The following is a 23013-nucleotide window of genomic DNA, read 5'->3' as shown; positions in this document are numbered from 1 at the left end:
ATCATAGGTGAAAGTTTTTTTAAAAAAATCTGCACAATACAGGCTCCACAATGCTAATATGGATATGCTAGAATAGATAACACCCACTGGAAATCCTCCCAGAGCATGGAGATAATTAGAAAAAACTTTGTAAACCATTGTCAATGGGAGCAGATTGCAAGTCAGAAATCATTTCAGTTCTCATCAAATATTAAAATGGATCTCTGTATTTGTTATTTTAATCATTAACCTTATATCTTATATAAACAGTTTTCAATGTAATTCAATGACCTAGGCCCATTTTGTGGAGAACTAGTATAATTCTGAAATTTTGAAGACCTGAATAAAAATAAACACAAAAGATTAATTTACAGTAACAAGATAATTTGCAGTTTATTGGTTTCCACATGGATTGGAGCACCGATGATATAGCACTTTCCGAAGTCAGCTGTGAGCGCCTGTCTTACCACACTATCAGTCCGCTTTTGTGTTGTAGCTGCTGTAATGTGACTTTTTCCTTGAATCTTCAACTTTCGAGCCTCCTCCAACTGAGCTTTAAGTTTTGATGCCAGTTCCTTAAAAAACAAATTCAAAATTTACCAGTGAAAACATCCTCTATTTAAGTTATTTCGAATGTCTTGGCAAACCATAACACATTTACAAGAAGGTTCAAGGCAACAGGGGAGATCTACATTAAAGTATTTATATGGACCCCTTTGTTATTACTCTGTTATTTAATTCCAATTAACAATCAGCTTTTATCACTTTACTAATGCCCTACAATGTGGTATGAATTATTTGCACATTAGCCAGAGCTGGAAGTACTTGCAACTCAATGGACCACAGGATCAAAAGACTTGGGAGAGTTACACATTCAGGTCCTGATCATTATACACTGACCCTAGCTGAAAACAGCACACGTGGATTTGCAGTAAGAAGAGATGTACACTACCCTATGGACAAAAAGCCTGTAGATTAAAGGTCTACACTCAGAACCACGTCAAACTGATTCATACCCTTCTACTTTGAAAAAAAATACTGGAAAGAAATTTGTGAAGCAAAAATCAGTGTAAAGCACAATTAGGATTCTTGGATGATGACCAAACCATGACAAAATAGGGAGCCACTGCAAGTCAAAAATGACTGCAGTCTTGGGATTTTGCTCCATATTGAAATCCCAAAATAGAGAACATGAAAATGGACTCAGCATTGAAGCCATACGCCTCCTTTGTACAATGGAGACATAAGAGACTGCAGAAGCTGGAATCTAGAGCAACACACAAAACGCTGGAGGAACTCAGCAGGTCAGGCAGCATCTATGGAAAGAAATGGACAGTCAATATTTCAGGTTGAGACCCTTCATCTGGACTGAAAGATAGAGGGCAGGTAGCCAGTATAAAAAAAGTGGAGGGAAAGGCTGGAGCAAGAGCTGGCAGGCGATAGGAGGATCCAGGTGAGGGGGGAGGGGGTGATAAGCAGATGGGGAGAGCCCCTGGGCCCCCATCACCATATCTCTTTCCACTACCCCACCCTCTCCATTTGCCCATCGCTCGCACACTCCTCCCAGTGGTTCCCCTCCCCATTCCTTCCTTGCTCCACCTTCCTCTCCTATCAGATTCCATCATCTTCAGCTCTTTGGCACTTACACTAATTACCTCCCAGCTTCTGACTTCATTCCCACTCTCCCCCTCCCCTATCTGCCTATAGCCCCGCTCACCTGGATCCTGATATTGCCTGCCAGCTCTTGCTCCACCCCAGATAAAGGTCTTGACTCGAAACATCAACTACATTTCTCTCCATAGATGCTGCCCAACCTGCTGAGTTCCTCCAGCGTTTTGTGTGCCTCCTTTGTACATTTCATCTTAGTTCTGTCCTCTCCATTCACAGAACATTAAGTCAGAGAGAATATAACAAGATTATTTTGCTCATTCTGTCTGTGCCAGTTCTTTGAAAGTGAGCTGATTCTCTTTCTCTGACTGACCCCACTAATCTTTACAGCTTCTCCCCATGGCAATGCTGGCCTCACCTTATCAGAAATAGTCCCTTGATCCCATTCATCTTCCTCGCACCCTCTCTGCAACAAAATCAATTTGTTTTCTCTATTTCTCAGTTCTGATGAAAGGTACTCAATGTGAATCGATAATGCTTTTGCTCTTTCCACATATCCTGTCTGACCTGCTGAATGTTTCCAGTAATTTTTTGTTTTTATTTCAGATATCCAACATCTGCATTTTTTAAAACCTACTTTGAAAGTATCATTCAATTAGTCTCATTCTCCTGACTCATTCTTCTTCTCAGTGCATTCCAGATCAAATCTCACGTTTCCTTTGGTACTTTTGCTAATCATCTTATTTTCAACCCACTCACAAGTGGAGGAAGTTTGATCTTTATAATCTCATCCAAACCCTTCATTAATGCAAGTACCATATCCAACATCTGGAGGACCAGCCTGTTGAAGAGCAACCAATTAATTTCACTATGCTGCACTTTCCCCAATGCCCTATAAATTTCTTTTCAGCATTTTCCAATAATGTTTTGATAATTACCATCAAACCTGCCTTAACCAATTTTGCTACAGAGAGAACAATTGTAGCTTTTCCAGTCTCAAATCTGTCCTCTCAAATCTGTACTCAATCTTCTAATTATTGCCATTCCAATGCTCTTTGGCCTTAGCTGTATACTTTTTGTTAATAAAACCTTATCTGTATAGTTTCACTTTCATGTTCTTGCATTCTCCAAATTGTTTTCTTTCGGATACTCATACCATTTTCTTTTAAAAAGTGCAACAAAGAATGACTACCCACTGAATATAGTCAAGGAAAATTCAAATATTACAAAAAGCTTTGTTTCAGTACACATTTACATTGTAGCCGAGATATATTACAGGGCTTTCTTTGATGTGTATACTAAGCATTTGCATCTGTAGGAAATTGAAAATGGTTCAAAGCATGAAAACTATTAAGGGATGATGATATATGTAAAGATACACAGAGACCAGGTCAGAGATGACGAACTAACACTTTAAAATATAGATTTGTCTGCATTAAATAATCTAACTGCCAAGCACAATCACCGGCTTCAATAAATAATTCTCCATTATATGCATATGATAAAAGATTAATTGAAAAATAACAGCTTAGAAAACTTTCAAATGGGGTTGATAGCAAAACCTTTTGCTTGATTGACATAGATAACATAGCGAGTTTAGCTGAACATATAACCACAACTAAAATTTGAAATGGGCTACAAATTGCTTACTTCTGTTAAAATATTTTAGTGACTGTATTCTAGTCATCATTATTATTAACAGCCTTGGCTTTATCAAGCCAATTCAATTATACTGAAACTTACAATGTTTCCCATCAGCTCTGCTTTGATGACCTTAGCACCTAGTTTATTCATTTCTTCCTCACTGAGGGCCGGTATGGGTTCTTCAATCACAGCAACAGTTCTGGTGGAAGTAGATGCATTATGTCATGGAGGAAGAGATAAATCCCATTGAAAGAAAATGTGAATAACTTTTATCCACATTCACAAAATACCATCAACAGCATGCAAAGTCACACAAGGTTTGTACCCCTTTTACAAACTTTAAAGAAAAGTTTTGCTTGATTAATGAACTATGCAACAAGATATATTAATTTTTATACTACTTTGTCTTTATAAAGGGTCAGCAATATGACATTGCAAAATATTGCAACAACAAACAATAATTTATGAAATCCTTTCATGAAATAATGATGGAAAGTGCATTCTAGCTTGGACTACCATTATTCTATATATCTAAATTACACTTCTGGAACCTCATGGTTTGATTTCTTATATGGATTTCATATTACAGTGCTGATAATAAAATAAAAATAGGAAACACCAAGTAGGTTAATGCAAGGTCTGCACACAGGGATTGAGTTAATATTTCAATTTGATGACCTTTCTTCAGAACTAAACAAAATGTTGTAGATAAAACAAGTTCTAAGATGCACAGAAATGGAGGAGAGGAAAGTGCAAAGGGGAGAGATTAAGTAACAAAGAAATAATGGTGCAAGGCAAGAGAAGAGCATAATAAAATAAAACAACAAAAGCTTGATTTGATTGAAGTCTAAATGGTAACATTATCTGCTGTTGTAAACTCAAGGTCAAGTCCAGAAGGCTGTGATGTGCCAGATCAAAAGGGGGAGCTCCTCTTCCTTAATTTATATTGTACTCCACTCGAACAATGTAGGAAGCAAAGGAAAGAGAGTGCTTGAAATGTGAAATTAAAGTGTCTTTGCTTTTATTTTGAATACTGTGTAAAACATATGACTTTCACGTGTAGATCCCAAAGTGCCTTAAATGTTAGTCAACTTGCATCGCACAAATTATAAATATTTTAGAGATATATAAAAAATCTTACATACATAATAAATGTGCATGGGAAGATACAAGGTTTTCAGCTTCAGATAAGCAGAAAACAGTGTTATTTATGCTTTTTAAACCCTTTAATCACATTAAAGCCATGTAAAGTCATCCATATATCATTTAACAATTTTAAGAGCAAAATGTAAACATTTACATTGCTGTGTCACCTAGAAACATGCGTCACTTTCCCACTTCACTCCTCCACCCTCCAATACACAAGAACACAGGAAAATGGGAGCAGTAATAGGAGTAGGTTACCAGGATCCTCCAGCCTGCCCCGCCATTCAACATAATCACGGTTGATCTGATCCAGGCCTCAATTCCTCTTTTGTGCCAGTTTCACATTGCCCTCAATTCTCTTAATTTTTTTACCTACTTCCTCTTTAAATATCTTTTTATCTTAAATGATTTATTTTCCAGAATCCTTCATGACAGAGAATTATAGAAGTTCATCACCCCCTGTGAGAAGAAATTCTCACACTTCAGCTTTAAATGACTTCCCTTTATCTTGTAACCATATGCCCATGTCTGAGACTCCTGCTAGTGGAAATGCTCAACATTCATCCTAATATAATTTTTTTTTGGAATCGACTAAGGTCTCCCCTTCTTCGAAACTCCAAAAAAAACAAAAGTCTAACTTTTTTTAGTCATTTGTGATAGGTCAACCCTCTCATCCCACAAATTAGACTACCGAATCTTTTCTGCACTACAATACTAGTATAATCTTTCTTAAATAAGGGCATCAAAACCACACACAGTACTCCAGGTGCAGCTTTACCAACATCCTGTAGCATTGTAACAATACTTTCCTCAGAATTAGGTTTATTATCACTGACATATGTCGTGAAATTTGTTGTTTTGCAGTAGTAGTAGTAGTTACAAAATTAAATAAATAGTGCAAAAGAGGAATAACGGTTCATGGACCATTCGGAAATCTGATGGCAGAGGGGAAGCAGCTGACCCCTCAATGAAGATTGGTGTGTGTTCTCCTGACTTCCCCTTCCTGAAGTCCACAATCAATTCCTTGGTCTTGCTGATGTTGAGTGTGAGGTTGTTGTTGCGACACCATTCAACCAGCTGATCTATCTCACTCCTGTACACCTCTTCATCGCCATCTGAGGTTCTGCTAACAACAGTGGTGTCATCGGCAAATTTATACGTTAATTTTATGCATTTCCCTGCTTTTAATATCACTTGAAGAACAGAAATCAGACATCGGTGGACTGAATATTTAATCAGTATTCAGTAGTTAATCAGTATAGCAACAATGGGAAGGTGGTGAATGTTTAATACACTATCCACCTATTGGTTGTTTTTTTTTATAAGGCATTGCACTTAATACTTTTTGACATATTCCAGTGATATTTCATGAACAGACAGGAAGCCATTCAGTCTTTGAATCTACTTCAGCTCTCAGAGCAATTCTATCAATCCACAACTTATTTCCTCACAGCTTATTCTCTCTCACATGCACATCAACTCCACACTGTTTCTCTAGCATCAAGGACCAACTAACCTACCAACCAGCACACCTTTTGGATGTGGGAGGAAACCGGTATACCCAGGAATATAAAGAATCTCCACAATGACAGTACCAGAGATCAGGACTGAACCCAGGTCACTGGTGCTGTAGGCCAACTGCACTACTTCTCTAGCCTATCTATTGAAATGAAAACCAAAAATGGCTTTTTCTCAAAATCACATGATCAATATTAACATAGTTTAGATTAAGGTATCAATCAATTTTCAATATATATTTAATTATTTGTTTTGTTATTATAGTGGTGTCGCAACAACAACCTCACACTCAATGTCAGCAAGACCAAGGAGTTGATTGTGGACTTCAGGAAGGGAAAGTCGGGAGAACACACACCAATCTTCAGTGAGGGGTCAGCTTCTTCCCCTCCACCATCAGGTTTCCAAACGGTCCATGAACCGTTATTCCTCTTTTGCACTATTTATTTATTTTTGTAACTACTGTACTACTGCTGCAAAACAACAAATTTCACGACATATGTCAGTGATAATAAACCTGATTCTGAGGTGCAGCAAGTAGGTAGGAAGGCCAGTCCATATTGGCCTTTATTGGTAGGGATTTGGAGTTTAAAAATAAAGAAGTATCACATAGCAAATTTACCTATTATTGCACACTTAAAAAGGAAATACTGTGAACCATTTCCAGTGACGATTGAAATGATTTCTGCCATCTTGTAGCAACACAAAAAGGACTGGAGGAAGTTCCTCCAGCGCTTTTTGTGTTGCTCCAGATTCCAGCATCTGCAGTCTTTTCTGTCTCCACTCTGCCATCTTGTAGTTTATTTTTTTTTTAACTAGACTATTTGATGGAATTCATCTTAATGGCAAGAATGTATCAACAAAAGTCACATGTTAGAGGTTGGAGGGAAAAACGGCCACATTGACTTTGTCACCTCATGGATATGATCCTGAAATCCCATGAAATAAGTTTTCCTATGATGGGGTTATTACTGTCACTTCTTATGTAGCATTTTACTTAGACATGCTTAGATCTCTCACAATCCTCAAATGTGAAAATGGCTTTCCTCAGTCTCATTGACACATATGTGACAGAATGACTAGATGAGACTTACTAAATATGTCACAAACCAGCAACATATACTAAATATGTCACAAACCAGCAACAAAAGAAACACACTGAGCATGATTTAGTGTTAAAAACTATTTTATTAATCACTACTTATGATAATACGTAAAATAAAAGTTAAAATGTTAGTATGTTAGAATTCAAAAATGTTAAACCTCGAACGTTAACCCCAAAACTAAACTCGTCGTGTGTGTGTGTGACAAAGTCCAAAACTCCCAGTTCCGGAATGGTTCTTAAAGTTCAGTTCCGCAAGCCATAAGGTGAAACATGAGCAAGGGCTTCTTCAACAACCACCGTTGTCTGAAGATAAGATGTAGATGTAGAAAAACATAGAGAGAGTACATACGAAATCCAAATGTTCCACGATGGAACCCAAACGACACTTCAGTGTTTACTCGGTAGTGACTTCCTCACCCCGAAAAGCATCCGAACCATGGTCGTCCACACACAAATACCTGTTTCCTTCTACAGGTCAGCAACAAAGTGAACTCCACCGGATTACTTCCAACTTCCATACATGGATTTCAGTGGCAAACACAGTTATTGTTTCTCATCCATCGATAGAGAAAACAAGCAGGCTGGTGTCTCTCTCCCTTCTCTCTCTCTCTTTCTTCTTCTTCTTCTTCTTCTGACTTCTTCAACAACGTCATTACGTCCTTTATCTTCTATTGACGTAAGCACGCCCCACACACACATACACACACACTCTCTATCGTAAAGGGACTTTCACTGAGTCCATAACAGTAGCTATTGGTATCTTTTGAATCCTTAATGTTCTTTCACAGCAGCTATCCTTTCGAAAATTTCTTTTTTCCCCCATTATTGCTAATTCTGAATTGTAGATAACTTTAATTTTTATAATTCCAAACTATTTGAGAGCTTCATTACTAAAAAAAATCAAATACAAGAATAGCTACTGTATATTGTTGTAAAGGTCATTTCATTTCTCTCTCTGATCCCAATCTTTTACCATTATTTTAAAAGCGTCTACTACAATACTAACTGTATATCTTAAGAATAAGCAATAACTTCTGTGGTGATTCAGCCCCTGAGGTTCTCCTTTTTCACACATGGGGTTCTGTGCTTCCCAACTGCAATGTGCAAGAAACTTTGACTGACATGCAGAAAACAAAAGTACGGAGGATGATAATGTATGTTAAAAGAGGAATGACAGATGACAGGAAAAGGAAAGAGGATGACAAAAACAAGGAACTGAAGCAGAGTATGTACAATGTCAAGGATGAGACATGGGTGGTATTGAGATAGAGTAAAGGACACACAGAGAAACATTGAAAACAGAAACGAGAAAGAATCAAACTGAACTTGAAAATTAAATAAATGTGATGAATTAATAAAAGATCCTTTTTGCAGTCTTGGAAGTACCAATATCCCTGGAGTGCCACCAAAACAAGTGAACTCTTTGGTTTCAGTTCTATTAAGTTAAATAGATTTCAGTGAAATGTATTATTTATGGTGTTCATGCAGCTTGAAACAAAAATGTGAAAACAAGATACTTTCTCCAGATAATATGGATAGGTTAAACTCACTGCCATTAGCTTTAGTTTAGTTTCTTACCAGAAACGGAGATAATGACAGCTTCCTAGCTGAACCTGCTCTAAGCCCTTTTCCATAAATTCCTGGTGTGTTAGCCCTAGTAATGTAGACTAGAATTATGTCAATTTGAGGTAGGTCTAAGGGCGGCATGGTAGTGTAGCAGTTAGCATAACACTATTACAGCACCAGTGATCGGGTTTCAATTCCCATCGCTGCCTATAAGGAGTTTGTACGTTCTCCCTGTGACTGCATGGGTTTCCTCCGGGTGCTCCAGTTTCCTCCCACATTCCAAAGACGTAAGGGTTAGTAGGTTAACATGGGTTTAATTGGGCGGTGTGGGCCGGAAGGGCCTGTTACTGTGCTGTATAAATAATTTTTCAATTTATATATTAAAACTCATTCATGATTTTTTTTTAAATAAACCACTTTTAAATGTTGTCCACCCTATCATTTTAAATGTAGCATGAACAGAATTTCAGCAAGGGAAGGCAATACTAAGATTGTGATGTGCCAAATTGGCCTAATCCACATTTTGACTCCCTCAGTCCTGGCTCTAATCCTGCCTATCTAATGTCTCTAACACCCAAGTTTTAGCATGGGATACATTCCACCTTATTTCCCACTTCAATCCACAAAGAGTCAAATATATGCTCAGTATATCTGCAACATCACATTTATGAGAGTTGCACAAGGACAGAAAAAAAATAATAGTCAGTGGGGAGTGAGATTTACACAAAAGTTTTGAGCACCCTTTAAAAAAGTTAAAGTAGGGGGAAAAAAGTTTACAACTACACTTGAGAAAGCAAGCCTCAGTGGCAAACATGTGGAAAAAAGTCTTAAAAGTAATGGAGATAGATGATGCAGGTGAGGGTTTGATTAAGAAATGCACTGATTTCAAATGCTACTGTAGATAATAATAAAAGATCAAACTATACACACAATTCTAAGTTTAGCTCAAAATGGGAATGAGGGAAGTATTTGGAGTGAAGAGAGGTCTAAACTTTGAAGTACACTGGTTACGGTTAACGTTCACAGAAAAAAAAACCTACAGTTTAGGCTTATGAAAAAACAATCTACAGCTTATGCTGTAAACAACCCCAAGACACCACAACAGCATCAACAAACAACATTCAACACCAGATCACTAAAGGAGTTATTAGGACAGATAATTAAAAGCTTAGTCAAAGATGTAGGATTTCAGTAGCATCTTAGGAAAGAAAGCATTAAAGACATACAGAGGTTTAGGGAATGAATTCTGAACTTTGCATCCAGATAGCAGGAGGCAATGCTACCAGTGGTAGATTACTTGAAATTGGGAATGCACAAGATGCCAGGATTGGTAGAGGACCCAGAGAATTATGGAGCTGGTGCAGATTATAGTAACAGGGAGGAATGAGGTTATGGAGGATTTAGAAACAACCTAAATTTTAATAGGTGCATTACTAGATCATGACAAGGTAGATAGGTTTATGATCATAGAGATGGTGAGTCAACAGGGTCCAGTGACACTTGTGGAAAAAGCAGTAAGCTTACGTTTATGGAAAGGTACTCAGGAGAGCACTAGAAGAGCCTAAAGACAACATATTAGATAACCTGAGGCTTGGACAAAGGGCAGTTAACTGATTCACAGCACGTGCACGTTGCTGGCTGAACCAGTAATTACTGTCCGTCCCTAACTGTACCTGGAATAGAGTGACTTGTTAAGCCATTTCACAAGTCAACCACATGCATGGGTCTGGAGTCACATCAAAATGCAGAATTCCTTCTTTGAAAGACATTAGTGAGGGATCTGGCAGTTCCCTGCTCACCATGACTGATACTACCTGTTTAATTCCAAAAAGTAATTACTTAAACATAGATTTCTCAGATGCTATGGGATCAAACATCCTGACCTCTGGATAGTTAAGTAACTTAACAACTTTGCCCTCAAGTAAGTTGAGAAATGATGTGCATTCCAACACTTGGTTTTGTGCAATTAAAAGGAATCATAGGTTGCATAACTGTCTTTAATGTAAAAGTAACTAAAATATAATTATCAAGTCTCTGTCCATTATATTTTCAATGAAATTTGTAAGTTATCAACTTTTATTAACCTTTACAATGAACATTCAAACAGCTAAGTGTTTTGTACTGTACATTCAAGACTTAGTGAAGCCTTCGATCAATTTATTCATCAGCAGCAATTTTACTCCAAGTTATTTAAACCACATTCTCTGACTCTAGTGGGTATCATCAGTCCTGACATGCAGACTGGAGTATTGCTATAACAAAATAGCAATGTTCAAAAGCTATGAGACCACATTGAATCAGATGTGTTAACCACCCAATTCCATAAAGTAACACCCTCAGGTCATCTGTTTAATTAAATAGGAGACTGATGTAATTTAATATGCAAGTAACAGGTTGGTACATGAAGATGCATATTCCTATTATGACCTCAAGAGACTCGTTGAATAAAGTCAAGTACACTTTGTCAGCAGACCACAACAGAAAGATTGATTCAACATTGGATTATAGAAAATATATTAAATTATCCTAAACTGTGGAAAAAAAATTAGTTTTTTCACAATTCTATCATGCAAGTAGAGATTTGTAAAGTAAAAGAATGTTGACCTTTATACAAGTTTATCTAACCATCCCAAATATTTCATTAATAAATGGAATTCAGAGAATAAAATATTGCCAGATATTTATGCTTGAAGGATGGTGACTGTAGCAGTGTGAAACACACCATCAACCTACTATGAATTGCAGAGAAGATATTGCAAATAGATAGAAGTCATATGGGTAATATATGAATTAGAAAGCAGAGGATATTTTCAATACAATGAAAAAAAAGGAAATTCAAGTAGTTATAAAATATAGTTCAGGTATGCGCATTTAAAACCACACCACCCACAATGAAAAATAATTACACCTAAGTAAAAACAAAGATAAAATCAGAAAATGCTGTAAGTATTCAATCAGTCAGTCAGATAGAGTTCTAAGGAAAGAAAAACAGAGTTAATATTTCAGGTCAATGACCCTTCAACAGGTTTTCAAAACAAAGAAAATCTGATTGCTCTGGGATATAAAATGCTTCAAATCGAACACTTTATTTGCATACAACTTAACTAATAGGTTTTGCTATCTTGTGCTGCAGAACGAGATAACTGAGAAGACATCAAGTACCACTGTCCTACTACTTTGGCATTCCAAAGAATACCGATTTACTAAACATTTAATTGCCATTAAATGGTCAAAGATTCTTCAGTAATAATTCACTTAAATAACCCACAAACAATGCCCATAAATAGCAACAGAGTTGCAGGTCAAATATATAGTTTGATGACCATGTCTAGGAAAGGGTCATTAGTTTTGGCATTCTAATATTGCACATTTAGGAAAAAAAGTACACACTGCAGGCTCTGGCTGCATTTCCAACCCCTGGCTCTGGCACACACCCAAAACCACATTCCAGAACCCGGCTCTTGCCACATACCAGTCCACATTCCTAACTTCAGCTCCACCTTGGTGACGGAGGCCAGGAATGCAAGTCAGCTGCATGCCCCGTGTAATGGTTCAGAATTTAGGATGTGCAACTGCTTCAACAAATGCACAGATGGGTCTGATCATGAATGGAGCCCGGTATGTGGCTAGGCTCAGGAGCTGGTGACCAGATGGGAAGGAGGGAAGCTTTGGGCAGGCACGGTAACACGGTAATGTAATGTAGTGGTTAGTGTAACGCTATTACCAGTGCCAGCGACCTGGGTTCAATTCTGGCCGCTGTCTGTACAGAGCTTATATGTTCTCCCTGTGACTGCGTGGGTTTCCTCCAGGTGCTCCGGTTTCCTCCCACATTCCAAAGACGTATGGGCTTGGAAGTTGCGGGCATGCTACATTGGCACTGGAAGACCAACAACACTTGCGGGCTGCCCCCAGAATATTCTACGCAAAGATAAATTTCACTGTGTGTTTCTATGTACATGTGACTAATAAAGAAATCTTAAATATTAACCTTAAAGGGCTTCTGCACCCGAGTCCACACATATGTATGTGCCTGTCTGTGTGCCTGCATGTAAACTGGTGCACACATACCAGGTGGCACCTTTAAGCGTGGACATTAACACTCGTGCAGCAGAGCCTAGTCTCCAGTGGTCTTGATTCCTCTTGTGTACGTAAATGGCATTAAAAGAAGGAAAGCTGAAGGACATGTGAGACAAGATTATTCACAACGGAATGCTCCTAATTAAATTTATCTACCAGGAGCCGACATAAACTCAGTGGGCTGAATGGCCCCCTTAACATCATTATAATAAGGAAGATGTTTAAAGATACAGGATAATAATGAATAAATGTTTTAATTTGTTATCACTTACCTTAAAAAAAACTTGAAACTCTCTCTTAAAGAATGTTCCTCCCTGACATCAATTCCCACATAATTAAATGGAAAATCAAGTACTTTAGCTCAGCAGGACTGCACCAGTACTTTTCCTTTTGCCCAAGCACTAGTCCTTGTACCTGTACTTGCCCCCTTACAACATCATTTTATGCCTTTGTTCCATCTTGGAATGCATCACTGCCACCCAGTTCTGTACTTAACTAATATACCATCTATCTCAGCCTACTTCATGTTTTGATTACAACATGAAGACACCAACAGGTGTCTTGAATAACTCTGTGCTGAGCCACTAATCTTACTGCCAAACAGTCATCACAATCACTTACTTCCATCCTCATATTCTGTCCACCTTATCCCAATATCACTGAATCCTCATCCACACCATTTAAGGCTTAAAAAAACAACGAAGTCATTTTGAAGAAAATATCCGAAGATGTGTTTTAAAGCATGGGCATTGAATAAAAAAAACAGAACAAGGTCATTTGGCCTTCTGAGTCCATGGAGGTTTTTTGTAGAGCAAACCAATCACTTGGAGAAAGTCACCACGTGAGCCAATAATTTGAAGGACTCAAACAGCAAAGTTTACATGAATTTATGATAACAGTGGAAGAACACCTCAATTCAGATTTTAGAAACTTTTAAAAAATACTCCAACATATGAGGATGGATGCTGACATTACCAAGTCATTGCACAATTAGCAAAAACTGCATGATCATACTATTGTTTTATTATATTATTAATAGTTTATCATATTATTGTGCATCAGAGTTGAAGTTATTTCTACAACACATCCTTCTCAATTAGCAGTAATTTTAAATTATTAAAAGAGTACATGAAAGTGAAAAAGTTCTAAACCAATTCTATACTCACTAGAATACTATAATGTCAATATGAACCCAAAAAATGCACTGAAGCTTCCTTGTTTATTGAAGTACACATACCTAAAACTTGACTTGTGTTGGCCTTGGGAACTTTCTCCTCGCACAGGACTGTTTTCCCTGAGCTTGGTCCCTGTCCATTCATCTGCCGCATTCGGTATTCCTTCAGGTGTAGCGATGCTTCTTTGATGTAGTAGTGGTGTAGGTTGTTGTGATGGGCTTTCCCCACTATTGGATCTGCTCCACATTGATATACTATCACTACCATCATCTGGTTTTTGAAAACTGCGACTACGGAAAGGTTGTGATTCCGACAATCGATTAGAACAGCTTGGAAACTTAATACCCCATTTGCTGCTATCACTTCCAAAATCCTCAGGCTTCATAAACTTAGATTTTAAATCATTTAAGGGAAAGGATTTGTCTTTCTCCCTTTCATGAAAACGATCACTTCCTAAACTTCTAACACAAGTATTTTGTTGCCCTGACTCCTTATGTTTTTCTTCTTGGATTCTGTATTCTCTATTTTTATCTTTGGCATGCTCAATTTCCACCTCCCTTTCACTGGATTTACTTTTGTCTCTGTACCTATTGGCAATTTCTTGTCTTTCTTTATCCCTTTTCCACTTGAACGGATCTTGGAAATTTCCTGCTGGTTTCTCTCTCTCTGCAGTACTGTCACATTCCCAGTGTCTGTCTTTGCCTCCACTTTGACCCCTTCCAGAATTGTATTTCTTCTTATCAGTCTGATCAGAAGTCCAGTTCTTTGCTTTTTCCAAAGTCCCTCTCCAACTCCTTTCACTGTCTTTTTGACATTTTGATGCTGCGACTTTTTCAGCAGCTTGGAGCTTCTCCTGGAATACTTCCACAGACTAAAGGGGAGGGAGTAAATACATAAAAATTCACAATTAGCAAGTCCTTCTATTTGGATTCTTTTATCACTTCAATCACAAATCATAATGCTTTGCAATTAAAATATTAAGGTGATAAAGTCAATTTTACCCATCATATAATCCTCACAAATAGTAAAGCTGGTAAATACTTTTTTAAAGAAGCACAGACAGAAAAAGCTGGAAGCACAGAAAAGCTGGAGATGCTCAACAGGTCAAATAGCATCTGTGGGGAAAGAAAGAGAGTCAATGCCTTAAGTCAAAGACGCTTCATAAGGACTGGAAAAGTGACCAAACAAGCATGTTTTAAGTCGCAGACAGAAGGGTTGAAAAGAGCAGAAGGAATGCAAGGCAGTTCTGAACTTTATTAATAGAGGCATAGAATATAAAGGCAAGAAGGTCAGGCTGAATCTTGTCCGGCCACAACTGGGGTACTGTTTTCAATTCTGGTCGCCCGGTTATAGGAAGGATGTGAAGTGGTTAGTGAGGATTCACAGAAGATTTTGGAAATGGTTCCTGAAATGAGAAACTACTATGAAAAGGATAGATGAGAGAAGTTGGAATTATTTTCCTTGGAGAAGGCTGAGGGGTGATTTGATAGAAGTATATAAAATGTTGAAAAGAGTGGATAGAGGAAGACTGACCCTTTGGTGGACGGATCGAGGACCACAGGTCACAGGTATAAAAATGGGAATAAAATTAAGAAAGATATGAAGAAAAACTCTGTCTGAAATCTGGAATGTACTTCCTGTAGATGTGGTGGATGCAGGTTCCACTGAGGCCTTCAAGAAGTATCTGAACAAATATATGTGAGGGAAAATTTTAAAGAGGGGATTGGGGTGGAAATGGCGAGTTGGTCTGGTAGAGAGCTCCATGAATATCAAAAAACCTGTGCTGTAACCATTCTATGATTCTGTCCTGTGATTCTATAAATATGTCTATATGCATCTGCTGCTTCTTGCTATGTTTTTCTATTTTAACCACATCTATAGAAATTCCTTATCATTCTTCACTTAATTAAGGCAAGAGTAAATAATAGCTTCAAACTCATGCATAACTATGGAGAATACAAATCTATATGCGCTGAAAGTAAACATGTTTCATGTACATTATAGAAACTTGTATAATAAAGGCTAGAACGACGAAGTAGTAGAAGGCTTAAGAGCCAAAGCAAATACGGTCAACATATTCTGTCAAATCCAACATAGCATTTAAGGACAAATTTGCTGACCTTAAATGAATTTTACAAGGATTGAATCTATAGCAATGTGGCTTCCTATCCAAATATCGGGAAACCAAGGTGACATTTAAAAATTGGAAATTAAAAGCTGAAGGTTAAAAGAAAAGTAGAAATGAATCATTTTGCTTAGTTAAATAAAAACACTCTTACGCCATATCTCTCAGCAATTACATCCTCCAGTTGACATTGATCCCTCGCTGCCTGTTCCTTCATGCGCTGATAGGATCGTCTCAACCAGCTCAGTCCGCCATCTTCTATCAAAGCTGCTATGTATTCAAAAGAGTTGGGAATAATTTTTTTTAATTTCAATGGAATGCAAAATTTATGTTTAAACCAACTAGGATTTTATCAAAATTTGCAATAGTTGAAACCAGAATTGTGTATTAATTGTGTTGATAAAAGATCAACAAGCTCTACTATCAACTTGTACAATATTAAACATTCTTTTCTATGGCACCTTTGCTTCAACATGTAAGCAGAGCGTTCAATTTAAATTAAGCCTTCCTTTGACACACACCCAAACCAACCAACCAAACAGCAAAACGTAACTCTTGCAGAATTTATTTTTAATAGAAAGACAGAATAATGGGCTGTAATTTGGCAAAAAATGCAGTAAATATTTTAAACATCTAAAGTGTATGGACTAAGTCAGAGAATCGTGTCTCCAGAACATTTAGTCTTTCTTACAAAGAATGGTGGACAGAGACAGTTGGCTAAAGTTTCCCAGTTCAGACTGCTTACTTGGTGGAAAATAAGGAGTTGGGATGAATCTGTCCCCTTTTTTTCACCTGTCTGCAATCTGCAGGGAGAAAACATGCGTCACATCTGTCTCAGGTAGACCCTGGCACATGACTCAAGAGGTAAAACACGAGTTGTTAACCCACCACAAAGAATAAGGACTTAATTTCTGAACACAGGAGGAATGGAAGATGTAGTTCCACCGTGACTTCCCAGCTGAGAGAATACTGAGACTTACATGGAGGAAAAGAAACTTCATTGTCCCCTCACAGCAACTCAGATGAAAACTTTAGCAGCTACAACTTAATTAAATTACTATGAAGGCTCTGCATCTTCTCTTCCTGTATGCACCTCCACTTTTCATACCATGGCCCCAACAATACATTTATTCTCTTCCATTAAGGTTGTTCCCATTATCAAGGTAACTCAGACCAGAGCAATACTGGCACACCACACATTATGTCATCCATTACCAGACTTGGCTGGACCCCATTAAATGGTCGAATTTCACTCTGCCAAATTATTCAATAATGCAGGATTATCCTGGATAGCAAAGAAAACTCATGGCTTCTTTTCACTAAATCATTGCCTTAAAACCTTATCACTTGTCCCCCTCTACCACTACTTCCAAGAGTGCAAGAAGCGCATGTACTTGATCTTTCCAATAATACTATGACCATCTTACCAGCTGGCTCTGGTCTTTCTCGTGCTTCCATGTTCCTACTACATCAAATTTTGCCCTGGCTTTCCTAGTCTCCTCTTGCCCTGAAACCATTTCTTTCCCTTGCTTTACTCATGCAATCCTTTGAACTCTATCATGTAGCTCCTACTCCTCCAATTCCATTCACAGAAGCTATTGATAAATCAACTTCTTCTCCTGACTCAAATATTATTGACTTTATAAATGGACCATGCTCCACAGCCTTTCAATCCACTTACTAAAATTGTCATCGACATCACAGAGAAGGCCACAACTTATTTGCCCATGTTTGTAAATAAACAAGCAACATGTTAGCATTGAGCAGCAAGGAAATTTAAATAACATTAAAACAGCTCCCAAAATTAAATTGAATGGAATTCCAATTTACCTTTTTGAATTTGTGCTGAGTCACTCTGTACAGATGGCAAGCCTGTTCCTCCATTTTTCCAAAAGGGGTTTAATTCTCTTTTGTCTATTTCAGCCTATAAGGAAGTACAATAAATTAATCAGATTGGAAACATAATTTCTAATAAAAGAAACTAATTTAGTTTGCTTTCTTCTATTATCACTGATGTAAAAAGTGGGAGTTGTTTGAAAACTAAGGCATTGATACCCAGAATAAAGAAATCCAGTGCTAAAATATTTATTAGAAATAAATGTTGAAACTACTCAACAGGACAAGCAGCATTTGTGAAAGAAAAAGAGTACTGACCATTCATCAGGACTGCTTTTGGAAAAAGCTTGTGTCTCTGACTGTAGGCTTAAAATAAGTATGCCTTTAGCTGTACTATAATTAAGCGCAAATCTAAGTGTTTATTTTGAAAAAGCTAGGTAAAGAATTTACAGATTATTATAAACACAGAATGAGACCAATTCAATTTTTGGTGAGCAATTCATTAATAATAATATAGCAGACTTGAAATTCATCCTGGGAAAGTTACTTGCATAAGCACTGTCAGTGCTTTACATATCACATTATAACTATTCACCATAATGCAGAAACAACGGTTCACACAGAAGTTCTGATATATGGAAAGGGACTAGTTGATTCAAAGTTAAAGAGAGCTAGGGGATTGTGTACAAAAATCATTAAAATATCTTGTTCAGGTACATAAAATAATTGAAAGACCTTTTGAAATGTTTGCCTTTATATCTTGGGGCCAACATACAAGGGTGGGCGTAGGTGACATAAATTTTGCTACAGCTATATGAAACTCTGCTTAGACTATATCTGGGAAGAATACACTGGCCTTGCAAAGAAAGCATACAGATTTAATATAATACCTGCATTCCAAGGGTTAGGTTGTGAGCAGACACTAAAAAAAACTAAGGATGTTTTTGACAACTTGTATTTGTAAAGTGCCTTTAATGTAGGAAAGGTCAAAGCACTTCAAACATGCAATGTAAAAATTTGTTAATGAACCACACTAGGGGATATTAGGTGGGTGACCAAAAGCTTAGCAAATGAGAAAAAACTTTAAAGTTACACCTTCAAGGAGGAGAAAAATGTTCCTCCAGCATTTTGTGTGTATTAATTCACACCGATTGATTGTTGCAATGTTGGATCCTCAAAAAAAAACCCCAGCAGGAATGAATCGAGAACAGCATTATCAAATGATTAAAGAATTTTGGAGCAGACAGTATTCAGGCCAAAATTCTAAAACTGTGACTGAAGTTTCTCTCTGTCAAAATTCACAACTTCATCTCATTTGTCCAGAAAGAGAAGGACATGCCAAGGGACTCTGGAGAGGCCCTAATACTGACCATATTCAAGAAAAGAGACAAAGCCAATTGTTCTAACTATAGAGGGATGTCCCTGTCTGCTATAGTTAACAAAGGAAAGTTATCAGAGTCTTCCTCAACCACCTCTACCCAGAGGGCAAAGAGCTGCTTCCCAGATTGTAGATTCCATCCACTAGGAAATACAACAGACATGATCTTCACCATGCATCAACTCCAAGAGAAATGCATCAACCATGATACATGGCCTCTTTTGACTTTCCTAAGGCCTTTGACTCCTTTAGTAAAGAGTGACTGTTGAGCATTCTTCTTAAGTTTGGCTGCATGTAAAAATTCATCTCCATTTTGCGTTTGCTTCAAGATGGTATGCAAGCCATGATCTTAATTAACACACCCACAATAGATATAATCTCAAATGCTTCAAAAGCTCTCTCAATCTTTCTTGCCACAATGCACATCGTCTCTAAAAAGCTTGCTATTGGAGTAGGGTTAAATCTACAAAACAAATACATAGCTGTTCAACCTGGATCACCTCCACTCCAAAATAAAGGTAACCTGAACTTCTACTGTCAAGCTGCATACAATAGTTTTTTGTATATACACGCTTAAGACAAGCTCCAAGTCACTGTCAACTTGTTCATTGATGTACAAAAGAAAGAGCTTACAATTAATATTCCTCCGTCAATTGTCTCCAACTGTTCAAAACTGCCCACTAACAATAAAGGTCTCATATAAGAACTTGGAAAATGTGGAACAGTCATCGCAGGAGTACCCTCCAAAGAAGGGAGATATCAATAATGATATTCACCATTGTCTTCAGTGGTTCAAGAGGAAAAGAGTGCTTAAAGATCAATAACTCAAACCTAGTGCAAAGCTCATGATCTACCAGGTAGCAGTAATGCCTGCCCTCTCTTGTGGTTCTGAGACATGGACAATCAAAGCAATGGAGATATAATATCAATGTGATTATCAGGAAAATATTCAAGAATGTTCTCAAAGCATCTCCGATTAAAATGTAATAGCCTCACTGACATGTGGAAATCCCTGGCCCATGACTGTTCAAAATGGAGGAGCATTTGGGTATGGCAGTGAGAACTTCAAATTACAAAAAAAAAGCCCAGTGTAAACAGTGGAAAGAATACACCACCCAAATTACCCAACCACCTGCCCCATTAAGCATTCCCTGCCCCAACTGCAGCAGAGTCTGCAGTTTATATATTGGCCTTATCAGCTGTCTCAGAACCAGAAAAACAGCAAATCACTCTCAAACCCCAGGGGTTGCCTAGGATGGAGAAGAGATTATTTGAGTAGCCCAGATAAACTATATGCCACACTAGTTTGGAAGCTCACTAATTGTGGACTTTATTGTTCCATTGATTAGCCAGAATAAATACAATGACTATTTGATATAGTTGAGATAAATGAAAAAATGGAAACAGTGTTCTACAATGAAACATTTTACTTACAATGAAACCCCACATTAAATAGCTTACAAAAGCAAGAAGCTTTGTCACTCCTAGCTTACAATAAATACAGCTGGCAGAGAATAAAAAGCAAGAATAATAAATTCAAAAATCATACTCAGAATCAATTTCTAAATTCACAGAGTCAACCTTGCTCTGTTAATGGAAAACATCAATCAACTATGAAATGTTAGCTACTCAAACCTATCAAACAGAAGGCTAGCACGTTACTCCATATAGAAGAAATTAGAAACTCTTATTTTAGATTTAGAACAACTGCTTTGTAACAATTACTCAGTTTTCAATAGAGAAATTTCTTTGATTATCCTCTGGACGCAGTCTAACTTGCTATTATCAAAACCCACAGGATGCAGCAAGTATAATTGAAAGTAAGATCAGGTGGGAAAGAACACTTGCACTGAATCTGGTAACATCAAGTTTCTGTTTAGCTAGATGAAAGTCAATTATCACCCCAGAACTGTAAAACATCTCAGAGTTGTACAGCATGGGAACAGGCCCTTCAGCCCAAATTGTCCATGCTGACCAAGGTGTCTTCCTAAAGTAGTCCCATTTGCCTGCATTTGGCCCATAACTCTCTAAATCTTTCCTATCCACGTACCTTTCCAAATGTCTTTTAAATGTTGTAATTGTACCCGTCTCTACCTCTGGCAGTTGGTTCCATATACCCACCACCCTCTCTGTGTAAAATTTGCCTCTCGGGTCCCCTTTAAATCTTTCCTCTCTCACCTTAAACCTATGCCCTCTAGTTTCAGACTCTCCTTCCCTGGGAAAAAGACTGTGACAATCTATCTTATCTGTGCCCCTCATGATTTTATAAACCTCTATAAGGTCACCCCTCAGCCTCCTCCGCTTCAGGGAAAACCATCCAAGCCTATCCAGTCTCTCCTTATAACTCAAGCCCTCCAGTCCTGACAACATCCTTATGAATTGTTTCTGCACCCTCTCTGACTTAATCACATCCTCAAGTGCAGTCTCACCAATGTCTTGTACAGCTGTAACATGACTTCTCAATTCTTGCACTCAATGCCCCATCCAATGAAGACAAGGATTCCATATGCCTTCTTTACCACTTTGCCTACTTGTGTTGCCACTTTCAGGGAACTATGTTACTTGTACCCCGAGGTCTCTGTGTTCCAGAATGTTTCCCAGGGTCCTGTCACTTCCCCACTAGTGGAAATATCTGGACATCTACACCATCTCAGGATCTCATATGTTTCAATAAGATTACCCGATTCTTCAAATTTCCAAAGATCATAGATCTAATTTCTTTAGCCACTCATAATAGAACAACCCCTTTATGCCAGGATTAGCTCAATGAATCTCTTTTGGGCTGCCTCCAATGACAGTGTACCCTTTCTTAAATAAGGGGGCCAAAGCTCTGCACAGTTCTCCACAATGTACAACCTTAACAATACTTACCTATTTCTAACCTCCAACCCTCTTGCAATAAAGGCAAATATGCCATTTGTCTTCCTACCCAGGCATTGCACCTGCCTGCTTACTTTTTGTGAATCATGTACAAAAACACCTAAATCTCTCAATATTTCACTCTTCTATAAAGTTTTTCTTGTATTAATTCCATATGCCTCTATGCCTTGCTCATTCAAGTACCTGTCCAGATGCCTCTTAAATATTGTTACAGTTCCTGCCTCCACCAGTTCCTCTGGCAGCTCATTCCAGACACCAACTACTCTGTGTGAAAAATCTACCTCTCAGGTCCCCTCTACACCTCCACTCTCTCACCTTAAATCTATGCCCTCTAATTTTAGACACACCTACCATGGGAAACAGACACTGGCTATCTACCCTCTCTGTGCCATTCATAATTTTACAAACCTCTTTAAGGTCACCCCCCCAGCCTCCTCCACTCCAGGATAAACAAACCCAGCCTATCCAATCTCTCCGAATTACTCAAGCCCTACAATCCAGGCAACATCTTATGAACCTCTTCTGCACCCTCCCTAGCTTAATCACATCCTTCTTATATTGTGGCAACCAGAATTGCACACAATGCTCCAAGTGCAGCATAATCAACATTTTGTACAATTTGACATCCCAACTCTTATACTCAGTGCCTCAGTCGAAGAAGTAAGCATGCCATATGCCTTCCTCGCCATGTCTACCTTGTTGCCACTTTCAGGGAACTATGTCCATGTCCCCACAGGTCTCGCTATTCAACGACACCCCCCAGGGCCCTGTCTTTCACTGTTTATGACCTGCCCTAGTTCAACCTTCCATCATTTTGCACTTGCCCAAGATAAATTCCATTTGCCATTCCCTTGCCCACTTTCCATAAGACATAGGAGCAGAATTAGGCCATTCGGCCCACCGAGTCTGCTCCGCCATTTGATTATGGCTGATTTATTTTTCACTCTCAACCCCATTCTCCTGCCTCCTCCCTGTAATC

General features: G+C 38.1%; 1 protein-coding gene across 3 annotated transcripts in view; it reads right to left on the bottom strand.

Annotated features, from left to right (window-relative positions):
• The window catches only part of cwf19l2 (CWF19 like cell cycle control factor 2), an 83140-nt gene that overhangs the window by 29523 nt on the left and 30604 nt on the right, over nucleotides 1–23013 (bottom strand). For 2 of the 3 annotated variants that reach the window (XM_052026109.1, XM_052026111.1), the window contains 5 exons: nucleotides 17771–17864; nucleotides 16095–16210; nucleotides 13878–14686; nucleotides 3331–3430; nucleotides 447–554 (listed from right to left, as the gene is read on the bottom strand). In XM_052026109.1, coding sequence (XP_051882069.1) covers nucleotides 447–554; nucleotides 3331–3430; nucleotides 13878–14686; nucleotides 16095–16210; nucleotides 17771–17864 — 1227 coding nt within the window. The remainder of the gene's footprint in view (nucleotides 1–446; nucleotides 555–3330; nucleotides 3431–13877; nucleotides 14687–16094; nucleotides 16211–17770; nucleotides 17865–23013) is intronic. The other variant, XM_052026110.1, reaches the window with a different exon arrangement.

This window comes from Pristis pectinata, chromosome 11 (genome assembly GCF_009764475.1).
Source record: "Pristis pectinata isolate sPriPec2 chromosome 11, sPriPec2.1.pri, whole genome shotgun sequence".
NCBI classification, from domain to species: Eukaryota; Metazoa; Chordata; class Chondrichthyes; order Rhinopristiformes; family Pristidae; genus Pristis; species Pristis pectinata.
This window is presented reverse-complemented; position numbering and strand designations above follow the sequence as displayed.